The 20,872-nt window shown below is 43.5% G+C and overlaps 1 protein-coding gene across 2 annotated transcripts in view; it reads left to right on the plus strand.

Annotated features, from left to right (window-relative positions):
- Positions 1-20,872, plus strand: part of MAP3K15 (mitogen-activated protein kinase kinase kinase 15) — a 149,306-nt gene that overhangs the window by 103,272 nt on the left and 25,162 nt on the right. For both annotated transcript variants that reach the window (XM_064364478.1, XM_012434070.3), the window contains exons 14-18: positions 5,210-5,297; positions 7,489-7,622; positions 10,551-10,678; positions 13,545-13,675; positions 13,911-14,016. In XM_064364478.1, the coding sequence (XP_064220548.1) occupies positions 5,210-5,297; positions 7,489-7,622; positions 10,551-10,678; positions 13,545-13,675; positions 13,911-14,016 (587 nt within the window). The remainder of the gene's footprint in view (positions 1-5,209; positions 5,298-7,488; positions 7,623-10,550; positions 10,679-13,544; positions 13,676-13,910; positions 14,017-20,872) is intronic.

Raw genomic sequence — 20,872 nt, forward strand, 5'->3', positions numbered from 1 at the left:
AGTTTCCAAAAAAAATGCAAATAATTTCCATATATGTTTCACACAGAATTTCTCAGAGTTAACCCTTTACTGCATTTGTTTTACATTCTCTATGCATATGGTTATTTTTTCCTGAACTGTTTAAAAATAAATCGTAGATATAATGCTCCATTACCTCTAAATACTTAAGTGTATTTCGCGAAAACAAGGATATTCACTTATGTAATTACAGTACAGTTATCTAATGAGGAAATTAAGATAGATATAGTTCTATAATCTATAACATTTATCCAAATTTTACTTAGTGTCCCAATTATGTCTTTTATAGCGAAACAAAAGGTTTTTCTTCTGGTTCACGTTCCAATCCAGGATCACATGTTGCATTTACTTGTCATGTCCACATAGTCTCTTTTCATCTGGAAGAGTTCATCATCAGTCTTTTTTTGTCTTTTTTGACTTAATACTTTCCAAGAGTACAGTCAGTTTATTTTGGGTAGTCCTTTGACTTGGATTTGTTGATCGTTTCCTCATGAGTACGCTGATGTTATGTATCTGGCAGGAATCTCACAAAAGTGATGTTGTGTCCTTCTCAGTGCCTTATAACAAGGGACACGATATCTCTGTGTCAGTATTGGTGATGTTAACTTGGATCATCTGGTGAAAGTGGTGTTTGCCAGCTATCTCCAAACTTTGCCCACTTATAACTGGGTTATTTATCCTTTCGTTATTGAGTTTTAAGAGTTATATATATATATATATATATATATATATATATATGTATGTATCTATGTATTCTTTTTTCCTCCATGCAATTTCCTTATCAGATGTAATTTGCAAATGTTTTTTCCCATCCCATAGGTTGTCTTTTCACTCTCTTGACGGTATCATTTGCAGCACAAAAGTTTTTAATTTGGACAGAGTTCAACTTGCCTACTTTTCTATTGTCATTTGTGCTTTTGGTTCCTGTCTTAGAAGGTTTTGTCTAACCTGAGCTGTTCTATGGTTTTTATGTTTTCTTCTAAGAGTTTTATAGTTTTAGCTTTTATTTTTAAGTTTTTGACCCATTTTGAATTCATTTTTGGATATGGTGTAAGGTAGGGGTTCCAGCTTTATTCTTTAATATGTGGATATGTGGTTGTCCCAGCATCATTTGTTGAAGACTATTCTTTCCCTCATTGCATGGTCTTGGTACTCTTTTAGGAAATCAGTTGACCACAAATGTAGGAGTTTATTTCTGGAGTCTCAATTCTGTTTCATTGTTTTGTATGTCTATTCTTATGTAAGCACCATACTTTCTCGATTACTGTAGCTTTGCAGTAAGTTGTAAAATCAGGAAATGTGAGCCCTCCAACTTTGTTCTTGTTTTTCAAGATTATTTTGGTTATTGTGGATGCTTGCATTTCCACTTGAATTTTAGGATCAGCTTATCAATTTCTGTTCAAAAATGGCAGCTAGGACTTTGACAGGGAATACGTTGGATATCTAGATCAATTTGGAGAGCATTGCCATGTTAACCATTCTGGCTTCCAATCCATGAATACAGGATGGATTTCTCTTTACTTAGCTTTTCTTGAATTTCTTTCAACAATATTTCTGTAGTTTCCGCATACAAATTTTGTACTTATTTTGTTAAATACATACCTAAGGATTTTATTCTTTTGATACTAAATGGAGTTGTTTTTTGAACTTCACTTTTGGGTTGTTTCACTGATGATGTATAGAAATACACTTGATTTTTTAATATTGATTTTGTAACTTACAACCTTGCTTAACTCTTATATTGTTTCTAATGGGTTTTGAATTAGGATTTTCTGTATACAATATTATGTCATTGGCAGATACAGGTTTAGTTTTTCCTTTCCAACCTAGATGCCTTTATTTTCTTTGCCTAATTATCCTAGCTAGAATCTCTAGCATAATGCGGAATAGCAGTGTAAGAGTAGACATCCTTATTTTGTTCCTGTTCTTAAGAAGAAAGAAGCTAGTCTTTCATTGTTGAGTATGATAGCAGCAGATTTTTCATAGATAACCTTTATCAGATTGAGGAAGGTCCCTTTATTCATAGTTTGAGTATTTGTATCATGTAATTTGAGAAAATCTTAATTGATTGTGTCTCAGACAATCATTGTCACAACATATTTAAAGATTAGGCTAGGCTGGGTGTGGTGGCTGATGCCTCTAATCCTAGCACTTTGGGAGGCTGAGGAAGGAGGATTGCTTGAGCGGGCAGTTCAAGACCAACCTGGGCAACATGGTGAAACCCTGTCTCTACAAAAAGTACAAAAAAAAAAAAATTAGCTCAGTGTGGTGACATACACCTGTAGTCCCAGCTACTCAGGAGGCAGAAGTGGGAGGATCTCCTGAGCCTGAGGGGTTGAGGCTGCAGTGAGCTGTGATCATGCCACTGCACTCCAGCCTGGATGGCAGAGGAAGACCCTATCTCAAAAAAAAAAAAAAGCAGACTAGGGAATCCTTGGATCATAACCTTCAATTGACAGTAGAAAAAATTCTGCCAAATATAAATTGGTGTAAAAGTAATTGTGGTTTTTGCCCTTAAAAACCTAATATTAGCCAGAACATACTTTTTTTTTTTTTTTTACCACAAAATATGCCCTTTTGACCCTCATTCAGTACTCAGTACCTTTTCTGCCATATATTTTAATAATTTTTTATTGATGTGTAACATACAAGTAAAGTTTGAAATGTGCACTTAAGTGTACAGCTTGATAATGTTTGGTACATGTCTATGCCCTGTACCTGCCTCCCAGGGCAGCATCCCAGAAGTTGCTTTGTGCCCCTTCCCAGTCATTAAACTCCCTCTAGTGATAACTATTTTGATTTTTACCCCAACAGTTAGTTTCACCTGTTCTTGACCTACAAATAAATAGAATCATATAGTTTGTACTCTTGTTTCTTACATCTTTCACTTAAAATAATATTCATAGCTGGGCACAGTGGCTCACACCTGTAATCCCAGCACTTTGGGAGGCCAAGGCAGGAGGATCGCTTGATCCCAGGAGTTTGAGATCAGCCTGGGCAACATACGGAGACCCTTGTCTCTACCAAAAGTAAAAAAATTAGCTGGGCATGGTGATGCACGCCTCTAGTCCTAGCTACTCGGGAGGCTGAGGTGGGAGGATTGCTTGAGCCTGGGAGGTCAAGGTGACAGTAAGCCATGATTGCACCACCGCACTCCAACCTGGGTGACAGAGTGATACTCCGTTTCAAAAACAACAACAAAAAAATGAGATTGAACTGTGAAATGTATATCAGTTCATTCTTTCTCTGTGTAGCATTCCATTGTGTTCCAATTTGTCTGTTCTTCTATTAATGAAGACTTGGATTGTTTGTGTTTGGGAGCTATTATGAAGAAAATAACTATGAACATTTTTATATATGCCTTTTGATGAACATATACATTGATTTCTATTGAGTGTGTACCTAGGAGTGGATTACTGGTTCATAGGGTAGGTTTATTTTCAGCTTTGGTTGATACTGCCGAGAGTTTTCCAAAGTGGTCATGTCAATTTACACTCCCGCTAGCAATGTGTGAGAGTTCCAGTTGTTCCATATTCTTAAGAACAGCTGATATCACCTTACTTCATTTTATTCTATTGAGACAGCGTATTGCTCTCTTGCCCAGCTGGAATGCAGTGGCACAGTCTTGGCTCACTGCAACCTCTGCCTCCTGGGCTCAAGCGGCCCTCCCACCTCAGCCTCCTGAGTAGCTGGGACTACAGTCATCTGCCACCACCACGCCTGGCTAATTTTTTAAAAATGTTGTAGAAACAGGGTTTCGCCACGTTGCCCAGGTTGGTATCGAACTCCTGGGCTCAAACGATCTTCCCGCTTCGGCCTCCCAAAGTGCTGAGTTTACAGGCATGAGCCACTGGGCCTGGCTGATACAATCTTTTAAATCTTAGTTCTTCTGTAAGTGCATACTGTATGTCTCTTAAGAAGCCCGACTATTGGGTTTCCCAGCTTTCAAATATTAGAAGAAGGTGAAATGGGTTAGCTAGAAAAAAGAGCATTTTAATGGTTTATAGAAGTTATCCTGAAATGTACAGTATTCCTCCATGACTTATTAAGAGAATTGTGAGTAAAAATTTTCTAATGAGTCAAAATGACTCATATCCAAATAAACAAGTACACAAGTCTAGGAAGTGGCCCATGTGGCCCAGCAGAATTTGTGAGAAAGATTTATGGGTCAGTATTAAGCTTGCTCTGTTTCAGCAGAATGATGTGGCCGCCTTATGCGTTTCCTCCTCATCTTTCCCCTTACACAACACCCTATGTCTTACTGAGAACTAGATTGTCTACACCTTGAAAGGTGATAGTCCTACTATCCTTAGCATTGATTAGATCACTTTTGAACACTGGTCTTGCAGCCAGACTTCAAGAATAATACAGGAGGCTGGGTGTGGTGGGTCATGCCTCCCAACACTTTGGGAGGCCAAGGTGGGAGTATCAATTGAGTCCAGGAGTTCGAGACCAACCTAGACAACATAATGAGACCCCCTCTCTACAAAAAATACAAAAATTGGCTGGGCTCAGTGATGGGTGCCTGTAGTCTCAGCTGCTTGAGAGGCTGAGGTGGGAGGATGGCTTGTGCTCAGGAGGTTGAGGCTGCAGTGAGCCATGATCACACCACTGCACTCCAGTGTGGGTGACAGAGCGAGACCCTGTCTTTAAAAAAGTAAATAACACAGGGACAGCATTTTAAGTATTACCTGCTAGTGGAGTAACTCACAAGTCCTGGGGAAAACTGTGATGGGACAGAAAGGGAAGACTTAACGGGACATGATAAAATTATGAGCATTTCTAATGGAGTGTTGTATAGAAAAGTGGTTATTTCTAAGCAAGCTGTGGATGGAACCCACATAAAAGAAGTCTTTGGTTCAATAAAAGGGAAACATTTCTCATTAAGATCTTTCAAGAATGAGCTGTCTTTGGGAGATAATCAGTTCCCTGTTGCTGGAGGTACTCGGGTATCAGTTGGCCAACCAGTTGGTGGAGATACTGTATAGAGGGGATTCAGGTGTCACATCGGTAGTTGCCCTAGATTTGATAACCACTAAAGTACCATGTCAAATCAAGGAGGGGATCGATTGTTTCATGGACTTGTAAAAATCTGGTTTATATTTAAGTACAGTTTAATAAAGCTAAGTAAAAAACAAGGAACAAGAGCAGTCCTGATTTGGCAACATATTTGTGACATTTGCTGTTCTAGATTTTTCTCTTTGGTCAAAGCAATGACAACCAATACAGTGGGCAGTACAGTGGAGCTGGAGGGAGAGACCGATGGAGACACCTTGGAGGTGAGTCGTGGATGATCCAGAATATGGAAAACATGACTGATTGTGTGTTTGATGCTTCAAGAAAATGTCCCGTCTTTCTCTAAGAATCCTGTTGAGTATGTTTTATGAACCAGCCAGCCATCACTGCATGGCTCTCAGAGATAAGGTTTAATGTGTCTCCATAGAGGAATCTCATTAGTTTAGGATTCTCTCCGTTAGAATGCTTAAGAAAAATTTGGTCATGGACTACTAAAATTTCCTTTTGTGTACAACCTACGGAAGTTTTCTGTAAGCTAATTAGTGATGTTGATGAGACTACAAGAGAATTAGCCAACTGGAAGCAGACTTTTTCATTTATGCCTAAAATGACTTTAGTTATAGCTACGTGCATATAGTATATTAAATATAACAACTTTAAAGTTATTTTCAAAAGTCGGCTCATCATAAGCACTTTTGGCGCACGGTTATAGTCCGCAGTTATTAAACCACTGTACATGTGTTTAAATCTTGAAGAGTTATTCAGATTTGCCACTCAGGTTCTTCCAATGATTACAATTTAATGAGATTTTACTGTACTTTCGGGTTAGAGCGAAAGGAACTCCTTAAGGTTTCTTTCAGAAAATATCAAAGGCTTCATTTTAATAATTGAGTTAACTACTAGAATTCTTAGGTCAGGACCAAAGTTTGTTGTAGAAATGAACTGAACAATGGTGCTTTGAGGGCAGCAGGTGTGGGAAATGGAAGAAAGCGTGAGATAAAAGTCTTCTATGGAGCAGGCTCATTGCTAATTACATCAGACAGTGATGGAGGTCCTTTAGTAATCTTTTTTTTTTTTTTTTAAGACAGAGTCTAGCTCTGTCATCCAGGCTGGAGTGGAGTGCAGTGGTGCAATCTCGGCTTACTGCACCCTCTGCCTCCTGGGTTCAAGTGATTCTCCTGCTTTGGCCTCCCATGTAACTGGGACTACAAGCATGTGCCATCATGCCTGGCTAATTTTTATATTTTATTTATTCATTTATTTAGAGAGGCTGGAGTGCAGTGGTATGGTCTTGGCTTACTGCAACGTCCACCTCCTGGGTTCAAGTGATTCTCCTGCCTCAGCCTCCTGAGTAGCTGGGACCACAGGCGTGTACCACCACACCTGGCTAATTTTTTTGTCTTTTTAGTAGAGATGGGGTTTCTCTATGTTGGCCAGGCTGGTCATGAACTCCTGACCTCAGGTGATCCGCCCACCTTGGCCTCCCAAAGTGCTGGGATTACAGGCATGAGTCACCATGTCTGGCCTAATTTTTGTATTTTTAGTCGAGACAGGGTTTCGCCATGTTGGCCAGGCTGGTCTTGAACTCCTGACCTCAGGTGATCCTCCCGCCTCAGCCTCCCAAAGTGCTAGGATTACAGGTGTGAGCTACTGTGCCTGTCAACCCTTTAAGCACTCTTAATTGTCATGAGCATCCCTAGAAGTAGATGGGAAAGGACACCCACATACCCCCGACTATTCCGTGTATAAACTGCACTTCTGTAAGTAGACGCAGTGGAGCGTGCAAAATAACAGAAAGAATTGATTGCTGCCTCTCTGCTTTAAATAAGTGTTGCTCAGCCTACAGTCACATTTGTTTTAGTCATTGAAAAGAATCAAATGCATCTGTATGTGACAGCTTTTGATGGTAAGATGGGGAAACAAAATAGTAATGCTAATTGTAAATCAAGTGTTTGCACTAGGTGTTTACCGCTAGATCCAGATGCCTGAAAGAGTGGGGAAACCCCAGCATATTTACTTTTTGTATTAAGGTAACTTTAATTATATTGACCTTTAATTCCTTTCTGGGCTATTGAAAGAGATTTGTTTCCTGACAAGTTGATAAGGGATTATGCAGGAAGACACCTATTTTGGGTATTCAGTGTGCTTAGAAGCAGTTTTAAATTGCAGCATTAAAATGGAAAGGAATTTCCAAAAGTGAGCCATTTATGTTCAAACTGTATTTTTAATTTTCTTGGATTTCATAAAGTCATACCACAAACATGTGAACAATGGAGAATTCTACCCCTTTAAAGTCATTTAATGAAAAGCACCTAGGCTAAGCACTGTGACTTGCCTGGCACTCAAATAATGATATTTGTATTTTTTTTAGTTGCTAGACAACTCTGAGGCCCTTAGAGGGCTTCTCCGCTACAAGTTGTGTGCTCTTTTGTCCTGTTGTTTCTTCTTCTTCAGTATGAGTATGACCATGATGCGAATGGTGAGAGAGTTGTGTTGGGGAAAGGCACGTATGGGATTGTGTATGCTGGCCGAGATCTGAGCAATCAAGTGCGAATAGCCATCAAAGAAGTCCCGGAGAAAGACAGCAGGCAAGTCCAGGCAGGCCTTCCACATTCCGGGTGCCATCTCTACACACCAGATTCCATATCCACCGCCGATGGTGTGGAGGAGTTAAGGATGAAAGCATTATGTTATCACAAAACCTGCCATTCTCTTGTAATAGGGGTGGTTTGCTTTTTTTTTTTTTTTGGAACAGAGTCACGCTCTATTGCCTAGGCTGGCGTGCAGTGGCATGATCTCCGCTCACTGCAATCTCTGCCTCCCAGGTTCAAGCGATTCTCATGGCTCAACCTATAGCTGGGATTATACCACACCTGGCTTATTTTTTTGTATTTTTAGTAGAGATGGGGTTTCACCATGTTGGTCAGGTTGGTCTCAAACTCCTGACCTCAAGTGATCCACCCGCCTCAGCCTACCAAAGTGCTGGGATTACAGGTGTGAGCCACTGTGCCCAGCCAGGGTGATCTGCTTTTGTTTTGTGTATTACAGATTGAGAAAATGGAACAACTTCACTTAAGAGGCACGTGGATTGCAGAGGATTATAGTTTAAAAGAAAACTTTCATTGTGTTTCCACCCGTTGACTAGGGCTAAAGTTTTACATTTTTTGCATAGTTAGTTGTTTACAAGTATGATTTATATGTATTTTTGAGACGAGCTCTCACTCGTCACTCAGGAAGGAGTGCAGTGGTGGATCTTGGCTCACTGCATTCTCCACCTCCCGGGCTCAAGCGATCTTTCCACCTCAGCTGCCCGAGGAGCTGGGACTGTAGACGCACGTCACCATGCCTGGCTAATTTTTGAGTGCAAATATAATTTTTAAATGTGAACGACTTATTTTAAATTCACATTGTAACAGTTGAAAATGGCTATGATTTGTTCAGATGCATCATTGTGGAAAATTACATGCAGTTAAACAAAAATCAGATTTTTGCAGTACAGACTTTTTCAACATCCTACCCTTCAACCTCACCCGTGGATTTTGGACTATTTTTCTTCCATCAGTACTGCTAATTTATTCCTTTGACTTTTTTTAGTTTTAAAAAATGTTTGTTTCTAGCCGGGCACAGTGGATCACACCTGTAATCCCTGTACTTTGGGAGGTTGAGGCGGGCAGATCACTTGAGGTCAAGAGTTTGAGACCAGCCCGGGCAACATGGTGAAACCCCATCTCTACTAAAAATACAAAACTTAGCTAGGCATGGTGGTGCACACTTGTAGTTCCAGCTAGTTGGGAGGCTGAGGCATGAGAATCATTTGAACCCGGGAGGCGGAGGCTGCAGTGAGTCAAGATTGCACGACTGCACTCTAGCCTGGATGACAGAGTGAGACCCTGTCTCAAAAAAAAAAAAAAAGTTCATTTCTTTTTAAACTTATACCCCCACAGAATTATAAATAAGCATTGCAATATTGACTGCGAAGTGTTTCTGTAGAGAAGCTATATACACAGTTGGAATTAATCATCCCGTGGTCCACAGGTGTGTCAGACCACAGCTGTACAGTTGCCTTCAGTGCCGAGTGCTGAGGAATATGTGTAAATACCCCTTTATCTGGGTGATTGCTGATATATTGGGGATGAATTACAAGGGATTTCTGCCAGCTGTAAGACCCATCATTCATCCATTCATGTATTTGTTGATTTTCAGTGGGATAGCATGTTATGATACATGAATTATGAGACAGGACCTGAAATGAACTATTTCCATTTCTTCATTTCACCAATAAGAAAATCAAGACTGAGGAAGATTAAATGACTTTCCCAAAAATGCTTAGAAACAAGACTAGGATCCAAGTCTCTTGAGTTCCTCATCCAGCATCTAGTCTCTTTCCTCGTGATGGATAAAGGGTTGCATTTGTATATATTTGGGGAAATTTCTGGCATGTACCATCTCCTTCAATTGGTAGGAATAGGCTGAACTTATGATGATACCTTCTCTGTGTCAGACTCTGGGCTGGCACTGGGGACCAGCAGGTGACTAGGATAGTGTCCCAGGATGCTGCTGGTTTGGCAGGAAATGCAGATACTTTGCCTGTGAGTGAAAGTGACAAGTGCCACGATAGAGGAGTTCACAGAGTGTTTTTTAGAACACAGAAGAGGAATGAATTACTCTCCTTAGTGAGTTGTGGCAAGTTTGAAAAAAATAGATCAACTTTGAGCTGGCCTTTGAGGGATGAGTAGGAGTTTGTTTAGCGGAAAAGGAGGCCTGTGCTGTTGGAAAAACAGAGTTGTTAAAACACGAAGTTTATTCAGAGAACAACAGGTTGTCTGATATGACTTGAATGGAGGCTGCAGAGCAGTGAAATGCTCTTGAAATGAGGGCAAAAAAAATTTTTTTAAAGGCTTAGCCTGAACGGATCTTTGAAAGTCCTTGTATATGACATTAAATAGAATGGTCTTGATGTGGAATTTATGTGGGGAAGTGATGTGGTGAAGTGTGTGTTTTAAGAAGAGGTACTATAATGGCCAAGGGTAGGGAATGGATTAAAAAGGCCAGACGCTGGGGCTGGATGGCCCATGAGGTGGCTGCTGTTGTGGTCTGGAGCGACTCTGTAGAATCAGACTAGAGGGCAGCTGAGGACAGAACCTTCCAGAACACCACCCTTCACGGGAGGCAGAGGAAGAGGGGCTGCTGAGAGAAGTAAAGAATGTTTGGTGGGTTCAGGCCTTAACAATAACAGTAGTAACAATAGCAGTCATTCATTGAATATTCACCACATACCAGCTACTCCACTGAGTGCTCAAGGAAATGGACATGGCTTACCCTGGCAGTCCTGCATGGCTGTAGGCTTGTCTGTCCACTCTCGTACACATGGGAAATTGAGTGGTCTCATGGAAGCCAGAAGAGAGGGTTTCCAGAAAGGAGGGATGGGCAGCAGTGGGGCAGGTACTGGTGAGGTGAGATGGGGGTCTGGAGCCCTGGGATTTGGCATGTGACCCTGGCTCTGCTTTTCCCAATAGATATTCCCAGCCTCTGCACGAGGAGATAGCCCTGCACAAGTACCTTAAGCACCGCAATATTGTTCAGTACCTGGGCTCTGTTTCAGAGAACGGCTACATTAAGATATTTATGGAGCAGGTGCCTGGAGGTGAGTAGTCGCTGTGTTCTCATCTCACATTCTGAAAATCACTACAACATGGATAGCATTTGTTGTCCTGCCATTTACAAAACAACAGACCCCTAAGCCAGGCCTGGAGGGCGCCTGTAGTCCCAGCTACTTGGGAGGCCGAGTTGGGAGGATCACTTGAGCCCACGCGGTCAAGGCTGCAGTGAGCCGTGATCACAACACTGCATTCCAGCCTGGGTGACAGAGCAAAAGCCCATCACTCTAAAAACAACAAAACAAAAAAGCAACAGACCTTTTAGATGTTGGAAAGTTGGATACTTTCCAAATGTCACATAAGCGTCTATTTCTTGATGCAGTTTGTTCAACCCACAAGTATTCATTGACTGTCTACGGAGAACACATAGTCTGGCCTTGAGGCCTTCACAGTCTAGGAGTTTAAAGATGAGTTTGGACAAGGGTGCAGAAGAGGGAACATAGGTTTTAAAAGTGACAATGCAAAATGGCTTTTTGATAATGAAATCAAGCACCAGTGTCTTATCCACAAAAATCCCTGAATGCAAGAGATAGGGCAGGGGAGGCGTGTTCCTGGGATCTGGAGCCAGACCATCTAGTTTGAATCAGTTCCTCCATCCACAGGCTGTGTGATCTCAGGCAAATTTTCACCTCTCTGTGCCCTCAGCATTCTGTTGGAATAAATGAATGATAAAATTGGAGTAATAATGACTAATAATTGGAGTAATAATTACTGGGATAACATTAGCCCTGTCTCAGTGGGCTGTTGGGTGGATTCTGCCTGGCAGAGAACAAGAGCTCAGTAAGTGCTCATTGAAATAATAAAATCAATCAAACTCTTTAATTAAATAATTATAGTTACTATCTGAATACAGATGTTAAAACTTGAGTTGGAAATCTGCATTCATTCGTTCATTCATTCAGCCGACAGTTATTAAGAGTCTACTATTACAGGAAGAGTCTTAAGTATATTCATTAAAAGCCAAGCAGTCAGTCAGGTACAATGGCTCATACCCGTAATCCCAGCACTTTGGGATGCCAAGGCAGGTGGATCACTTGAGGCCAGGAGTTCGAGACCAGCATGGCCAACATGGTGAAACCCCCTTTCTGCTAAAAGTACAACAAATTAGCCAGGTGTGGTGGCGTGCACCTGTAATCCCAGCTACTTGGGAGGCTGAGGCACCAGAATCGCTTGAATCCGGGAGGTGGAGGTTGCAGTGAGCCAAGATCACACCACTGCACTCCAGCCTGGGTGACACAGTGAGACCCTGTCTCCAAAAAAAAAAAAAAAAAAAAAAAAGTCAGCAGTGGGCTAGATTTTCAGGGATAAATGAAGTAGTTTCTTTTCCCCTTAAGTTGCTCATAGTCTAGCAGAAAACTTGTCCATTGCTTTTTTTTTTGAGTCAGAGTCTCTGTTGCCAAGGCTGGAGTGCAGTGGCATGATACTGGCTCACTGCACCCTCTGCCTCTTGGGTTCAAGCAATTCTCCCTGCCTCAGCCTCCCCAGTAGCTGGGATTACAGGTGCCCACCACCATGCCTGGCTAATTTTTATATTTTTAGTATCTGAGGTTTTGCCATGTTGACCAGGCTGGTCTTGAACGCCTGAGCTCAGGTGATCTGCCTGCCTTGGCCTTCCAAAGTTCTGGGATTATAGGCGTGAGCCACTGCACGTGGCCCATTACTCTTCTCATTAGTTGATACCTCATCCCAGGTGTTAGGTTTAAGGGTATCGACAGAATTAGAGACAGACGTGTTCATCCCCTTTTACAGATGGAGAAACCAAGGTAGATCAAGGTCCTATAACATTGGGTAAGTGGGAAGCTGAGACCAGCCGATGTCTGAGGGCCCGTTCCTGCCAGTGGACAGGACGTCCTGCAGCTCACATGATGTCCTTTGAGACATGTGGTCCAAGTATCCTGAAGGGAGCTTTTCTTTTGGCCCAAATGTTCAGTGTTTAATAGCGTAATTGGGGGAAGTGGTTGTTAATTAAGACAGTCCCGCCCTGTGACCTGCCTCTGTGGCTTTCTCACACTGAGGACAGAGAGGCCCATCTTCCTCCATTCCTAGTCCTTGTTACCCTAAAGGGCCCCTCACTCTGGACCTATCTACCTCTGATTCCAGGCAAGATATAAAACGTGGCTTTGACCCAAGCAGAATGGCTGAGACAGACCTCCTGTAAACAAGTGTCATGGGACCTGCGTTATCTGCGCCAGCAGGCCGTGACCCTCGAGTTTAGAGAGCATTGTTTTGCTCTCCTAACTTCATGCAGCTGAACAGAGCTAAACCCACAATTGGCCCCCACTGAATTTCAGGGGACACAAGGTGTTCGTGTTCACCCTCCGCCTCTGCTCAGGTTCATGTTCTGAATCGCTTTCAGTTCATTCCCTGGCTGTAGCTATAGAGGGGAGGAAATACACTACATTTAGCCCAGATCCGATGGTCTTGGTTTAAACGCTTGTTAGGTTAGAAACCTCACCTCACTTCATTTCCCTGAATCCATTTTTTTTTTTTTTTTTTGAGGCAGCATCTCGCTCTGTCGCTAGGTGCCGGGCTGGAGTGCAGTGGTGCGATCTCGGCTCACTGCAACCTCCACCTCCTGGGTTCAAGCAATTCTGCTGCCTCAGCCTCCTGAGTAGCTGGGACTACAGGCACGTGCCACCATGCCCAGCTAATTTTTGTATTTTTTAATAGAGATGGGGTTTCACCATGTTGGCCAGGATGGTCTCAATCTCTTGACCTTGTGATACGCCCGCCTTGGCCTTCCAAAGTGCTGGGATTACAGGCCTGAGCCACCCACTCCCGACCTCATTTCCCTGAATTCTTATCATTGAATCTTTCTCATCCTGATAAGCTTTTTGCTGTGACTGTCTCTAGGAAGCCTTTCTGCTCTTTTGCGATCCAAATGGGGGCCGATGAAGGAACCAACGATCAAGTTTTACACCAAACAGATCCTAGAGGGCCTTAAGTATCTCCATGAAAACCAGATCGTGCACAGAGACATAAAGGTATTTGCTTTTCTAAGCTGATGAAGTTGCCTTTGCTTGAATCAGATCATGAGAGCTGTGGGTGGTGTCTGCTGAGTGACTGGCTGACAGAGGGGTATGATTGAGCATGACAGTCCCCAAAATGCAAAGTTTGGTTTTCCTAGAGACTTGTGACAGTTTCTCAAGGTCCATATCTGTTTCATATGAGTTTGTTTCAACCTGTCTTTTAAGCGCTTGATGTTGTTCTTTTCCAAAGGGCGATAATGTTCTGGTGAACACCTACAGCGGAGTGGTGAAAATCTCTGATTTTGGGACCTCGAAACGTCTTGCGGGTGTAAACCCCTGCACAGAGACTTTTACTGGTGAGTGGACCAGAGCTTGGCACGGGGTGCCCATCCCAGAGTTAGGCTTTCTGTACAAGCTGCGACTGTTCAGCAGTTACTTACTGAGCGCCTTCTTGGAGCACAGCGAGCAATTGATACTTGAAGTGGACAGTGTATCATTCCCAACTTCAAATTGTTTTTAACTTTATCATACTGATGCAGCTAGCTAGCTACTTGTGGCAAGATTGCCCTACTTTTTCTTCTTTGTCATCCAAAAGTTGGGTAGATGTAGTGCTCTGCAAAGGTTTTTTTTTTTTTTTCTTCTTTGAAACAGAGTCTCTTTCTGTTGTCCAGGCTGGAGGGCAGTGGTGTGATCTCGACTCACTGCAACCTCCACCTCCTGGGTTCAAGCAATTCTCCTGCCTCAGCCTCCTGAGTAGCTGGGACTACAGGCACGTGCCACCATGCCCAGCTAATTTTTGTATTTTTTAATAGAGACGGGGTTTCACCATGTTGACCAGGGGCTGCTCTAGAACTTCTGACCTCAAGTGATTCGCCCACCTTGGCCTCCCAAAGTGCTGAAATTGCACGTGTGAGAGCCACCGTGCCTGGCCTTTGCTTAGGTTTTTTGAAGGTCCCTCAACCAATCGGCAAGATGGCAGCACATCTCTTTAAAGTTAATGGCCCATAATTTGAAATCATGGGTAATGCTGAATAACAATATTCCTCAGACAACCGATTAAGACATTTTATTGGTCTGTCATAAAAATAGCCTGTTACCGCAGTGAATTCTGGTGCCTTGTGTTTTGATATGATTGTGTGTCCCAGAGAGGCTATTCTTCCAGGGGAGTGTGGTATTCCAAGTGATTTTGAGGAATTGGATTTTCTTGTCCATGTGTCGATGATGGAGTAAGTTGAGCATTGACAGGGGCTGGGTTCAAAGGGTGGTGTAAAATTATCAACTAGTTTTACAGTTGCAAGACCAGTAAGTAGAGTGATGGTCAGAAGCTGCCTTTGGCTTTTGGAAATTCCTGCTGAAACCTGACTAATAACAAGAACTTTGATCCTTGGAAAGAAGTTCTGATTTTTGATTAAGTAAAGGTTTATAGTCCTCCAAGGAGTAACATAAAGATCACAAAGATCTTGCTTGACAGAACTATGAAACAGCTGGGGCCTGGCACAGTGGCTTGCGCCTGTAATCTCAGCACTTAATGTAAGAGGCCAAGATGGGAGGATCACTTGAAGCCGGGAGTGCAAGACCTGCCTGGTCAACATAGTGAGACCCCATTTCTTAAAAAAAAAATTCTGAAACGGCTTTCATAGGCTGAGCACTTTGTGAGACTGAGGCATGAGGATCTCGCTTGAGCTCAGGAGTTCAAGACCAGCCTGGGCAACATAAGGAGAACCCCATCTCTACAAAAAATAAATAATAATAATTCTGTATTATATTATAGATAATAGATTATAGATAATATATCATTTGTAACTTTGTCATAGCAATGCACTTAGCCAGCTACTTGTGGCAACAAGATTACCCTACTTTCTTCTTTGTCATCCAAAAGATGGGTAGATGTATATTATATATCACATATTACATATGATGTATATATGTTATATATACATATTATGTAATAATATAATTATTATTATTACTAGCTGTGTGTGTGCCTGTGTTCCCAGCTACTAAGGAGGCTGAGGTGCTTGAGCCCGGGAGGTCGAGGCTGCAGTGAGCTGTGATTGTACCACTGCACTCCAGCCTGGATGACAGAGCAAGACTCTGTTTCAAAAAAACAAAGAAAAGAAACAGCTCTTACAATAATACAGCTCAGAAATGAGCTATAAAAGATGGGTGACTGTTCTCTATCTCTGCAGTCACCAAAGCTTTAGAGTAGACAGCTTGGGTCTTACTTTTGGTGAATAATGTCTCAGCTTTGAAAGACTTTTTGTCAACGAGAGAGTTGTTGTGTGTCAGCCACTGGACACCCACAGTGGAGACACATTCACCATCTAAAAAGAATTTTAATACATCACAAAATGACTTCTCACTTGTAACACAAGAGGAAGTAAGCACATGTGCCTGAAAATGGGAAAATATTCTACCGGGGACACTATCAGAATCTCCCAAAGAAAGAGTGCATTGAATTTTCATTCATTGTTTCTGGTGTAAATATACATCTATCAATATGTGTATATGAATATGTATGTATGACTAGCACTTTATTTTCTTTTAGCATTTTACTACCCTAATTGAAAATGACTTGTATCCTCCTCTTTGGAAGCTACCAATTAGCTTAGCAATACGTAGCAAGAGGGGCTCTGATATGACAAGGAGTTATTTCAAGACATAAAACCCCCAACAATTTATCTCATAATTAGCATCCCTGAGGAGGAAAAAACTCACAAGGAAAACACATGCATAATTCATCCTTGCATCTCACATTTCCCAAGTAATTGGCTTGGGGAGGCACAGATTTTACATTGCAAAAGAATGCAGGGGTGTTCGGGGGATAATGAAGAAGGGGTCTCATTTTGGTTAGGAAATTCCCCCGCATATAATTGCTCTTTGCAAAACAGAGCAGTTCTGTAGCTGGCTGGTGCAGAAGTCTGGGTCGGTGGTTGCTCAGCCTGGCAGGAGAGCCAGAGGGTTTCAGGCAACTTCCTGGCCTGGAGCCCTCCCCTCCTGTGTTCCTCTGAAGGGTTTGCCCCACACATGGGAACCTGCGGGAACAGGAGGAAGGGCCGTTGTAGCCAGGGTCGGCCCTGCCTTATCTTTTTTTTTTTTTTTTTTAATAGCCTTATTGAGGTATAGCTGACATATCATCAAAGCACCCATTAGAAGTGCCCAATTCATTGGTTTTCAGTAAATTCACTGAGTTGCTCGGCCATCACCATGATCCAGGGTCTGAACCTAGCAGACCCCTGTGCCCCTTGGAATTCAATCCCCATTCCCACCACAGCCCCAGCTCATCACTTTTCTACTTTGTTGTGTTTGTGTGGCTTGGCCTGTTGTGGATATTCACACGCATGGATGTGGGGTTTTGCACTTGGGGTTTTGCATCTACCTTCTTGTCCTTTGAGTTTCCGCAGTTCCTCCATGCAGTGGTATGTATGGGTACTTCGTTGACGTTCTTTGGGGCCGAATAGCGTTCCATTGTGTGGAGAACCACGTTTGTTCATCCATTTACCGGTTAATAGTCATTTGGGATTGTTTCCGCTTTTTGGCCACTGTGTATAATGCTGCTGTGAATATTCGCATACAAAGCTTATGTGAACATGTGTTTTCTGCCCTCGGGTAGATACCTAGGAGGAGAACTCGGGATAGGAACTCTGTTCTCGTCCGGCTGCAAACGTTGGTTTAAATCCTGGCTCAACCACTTGCTAGCTGTGTGACCTTGGGCATGTTACTTAACCTCCACGTGCCTCAGTTGCTTCATAAGTAAAATAGAAATGCTACTCATAGGGCTTTTATGAGGGTAAAGTGAGTTATTGATGAAGTGCTTTGACTGGTACCTGGCACATAGCAGGTGCAATTGAAGTGTTTGCTAATTAAATACTCACTTGTACTCAGAAGTCATGGGTTATTAGAGCTGGAAGGAGCCTTTAAGAGAACAGAGTTTATGTGCGTAACTTAACATGTTGAACCCATTGGACTCAAAGGGTGTAATTACAAAAGCAAGTGGCTTTTTCTCTCCCGCTTTTCCTCCTGCCCAGGGCGGGAGTTCTTTCCTTGCACTTCTCCAGCCACCCTTACATAACGGAGAAAGTCATAACGACACTTGAAGGGGCACGCGCAGTCTGAATTCAGGAATTAAAAAGGATTCATCACTTGAACCCGGGAGGTGGAGGTTGCATGAGCCAAGATCGTGCCACTGCATTCCAGCCTGGGCTACAGAGCAAGACCCTGTCTCAAAAACAAACAAACAAAAAAAGGATTCAGGATAACATACTGATCAATGCACTGTTCCTCATTCAAAAGGCAGACTCCTCTCCCTTCTCCCCGCAGGCAGTGACTTGTGGTCAGGAGCAGGGTGTTGGCTTTTTCTCCCTAATCACCAGCTGCAGGAAGGAGAGGACAGGGGCAGGGAAAGTTGTCACCTGACTAGCATGATTGGAAGCTGGCTTTGTGCGCTGTGGGCCTGGCTGATGTTTATCTTCCCTTGCTGGCTCCCTCTGGATGTAACTTCTGTGTTGTGGGCTGGGGCCTGCCCTTTGGCTGACTGCCCCTCCCCCCAGTCATTTACCCCTTACATTATATCCTCCATCTCGTTCTGCTGAGGGACTTGGGCTGTGGAAGACTGCGTTTGAGCAGGAATTCCTTTTCTTTTTTTTCTTTTCTTTATTTTTTATTGGGCAGCCCCTGGAACCAGACTAGGTTCTGAGAGAGACTCCCAGGATTCCTTTTTAAAAGATCGTAGGCTGGGCGCAGTGGCTCATGCCTATAATCCCAACACTCTGGGAGGCCAAGGTGGAGGATCGCTTGAGCTCAGGAGTTTGAGACCAGCCTGGCTAACATACTGAGACCTTGTCTCTACCAAAAATATAAAAATTAGCTGGGTGTGGTGGTTTGCACTTGTAGTTCCAGCTACTCGGGAGGCTGAGGTGAGAGGATCACTGAAGCCTGGGAGAATGAGGCTGCAGTGAGCCATGATTGTGCCACTGCACTCCAGCCTCGGTGACAGTGCGCGACCCTGTCAGTTAATCAGTCAATCAAATAAATAATAAAGATAAAAGATAAACCCTAAGCCAGTATTTCTACAATAGGTCCCATATCTGGTGTCTGGGGTTCATGCAGCTTCAACGTACTGTTGAGAGGGTGTAGCAGTGTCCCCAGACCTCACAGTCCCCTGTCTGCTGCTGGGAGTTACCTTTGCTCCCTTGGGAGCCAGTGCACTGTGCAGTTTACCTGCAGGAACATATTCACATGGAGCAGAGTTGGCTCAGTGAAGCCCCCTTCAAAGGCTTTGGGTTAGGAACAAGTGGCACCCCCTTCCCACCAGGCTCATCCCGTGGGCAGGTCAGCTAGGGTAGTCCCTGGGGCCATGGGAAAATCGTACCTTACTTCTCTTTTCTGTACTTGATCAATATGAAATTTTGACATTTGGGCTCTAATAGTATCTCCAGGGGCCTGTGGAAGATGTGATAATCCTGAGTTGGTATTGAGTGGCTTGAGTCGCCCGGGGCCCACACCCTTTTGGGGACAGTCCTGCCCCAACTCCTGTAACTTGGGAGAGGGTAGGCAGCCCAGCATAGCTCTCTCTATAGAAGCTGCCTCAGCACTACCCCCAAAACTACTCTCTCAACTCTCTCAGCCCCTTGATCAGAATAGAAGGCCGCTGGGCCTCAGTGATTAACTGTTGTCTTCCGCCGTGTATCTTCTTTGCTGGTAATCTGAAAATCCTAGCGACAGTTATCCAGGAGCCCCCAGTGGACTGTATGCCCTAGCGGGGCTGAGTCAGTGCCGGTGGGTCTCCTTGTCACCTTGTTCTGAACTGCCCCACTGCACCGGTGTAGGTGCCTAAGAGCCATAGCCGGCAGTGACCAAGCTGTGTGTGGAAGGCCACACCTTGGAGGAGATATAGTTTAGAGAGCATATGGCACCCCGGGAGAGCCATGTTCAAATGATCCTCCTGCCTCAGCCTCCCGAGTAGCTGGGACCACAGGCACATGCCACCATGCCTGGCTAATATATATATATATATGTATGTATGTATTTTTTTTTGAGACAAAGTCTTGCTCTTATTGCCCAGACTGGAGTGCAGTGGCGCAATCTCGGCTCACTTACAACCTCCACCTCCCAGGTTCAAATGATTCTCCTGCCTCAGCCTCCCAAGTAGCTGGGAGTACAGGCATGTGCCACCACACCCAGCTAATTTTTTGTATTTTTAGTAGAGACGGGGTTTCTCCATGTTGGTCAGGCTGGTTTCGAACTCCCAACCTCAGGTGATCTGCCCGCCTCGGCCTCCCAAAGTGCTGGGATTACAGGTGTGAGCCACCGTGCCCGACCTAATTTTTGTATTTTTCAGTTGAGATGGGATTTCACCACGTTGGCGAGGCTGGTCTTGAACTCCTGACTTTAAGCAGTCTGCCTGCTTCGACTCCCAAAGTGCTGCGATTGCAGGCGTGAGCCACCATGCCTGGCCTATGAGAGCCAGATTTAAGGCAACCCAATTTTCCAGGATCTGTGCATGATTCAGATGCCCCGCAATGCCATCTTCAGTTGCTTTTCTCGACAGAATCCAGCCTTTGGGATAGCTAAGGTACACACCAAATAGGCATCCCACCAGGGGATGTTCCCTTGAGTATTTGAAATAGTTGTGTGCGTCCGTCTCTCTCTCTTGGCTGTACTGAGAGTGGATGGTTACCCTGTGAATACAGTAGTGAATAAAATAGAGCGCCCAGTTTTTCATTATTGCCTGTACCTTCCAGTTATATGGAAAGAAGCTCCATTGTGGCTTTGGAAATCCTTACAACTGCTGCTGTTATTCAGGCAGCTTTGTTTTCAGCAGGGCTTCTTGATGTAGCATATAGATCAGTGATGTTATGGTGTGTAGTTGTGAACTTGGAGGTAGAAGATGTGGGTTCTAGCTTAAGCGAATCCTCTAGCCTCTGTCAACCTCAGTTGCCTCCTGTGTAAAGTTGGAATAGTGGTAGATGGTGCTTCCTCTGCCTAACCTCCCAGAGTCATTTGAGTTAGATGGACAAAGCTGTGTGGAGACACTTGGCGTAAGCCATCAAATGCTCACCAGAAGTCAGAATTTGTGGCAAGCAGCCTCCAAAATGACCCCCAATGATCCGTACCTCTGTTAGTCACACCCTTGTGTGGTTCCTTCCCTTCGAATGTGGACTGTACTTAGCAACTTGCTTCTAATGATTAGGAAGAAGTAGGACTGATGGT

This window comes from Aotus nancymaae, unplaced genomic scaffold, assembly GCF_030222135.1.
Source record: "Aotus nancymaae isolate 86718 unplaced genomic scaffold, 86718_ANA_hifiasm-v0.15.2.pri h1tg000058l, whole genome shotgun sequence".
Lineage (NCBI taxonomy): Eukaryota > Metazoa > Chordata > Mammalia > Primates > Aotidae > Aotus > Aotus nancymaae.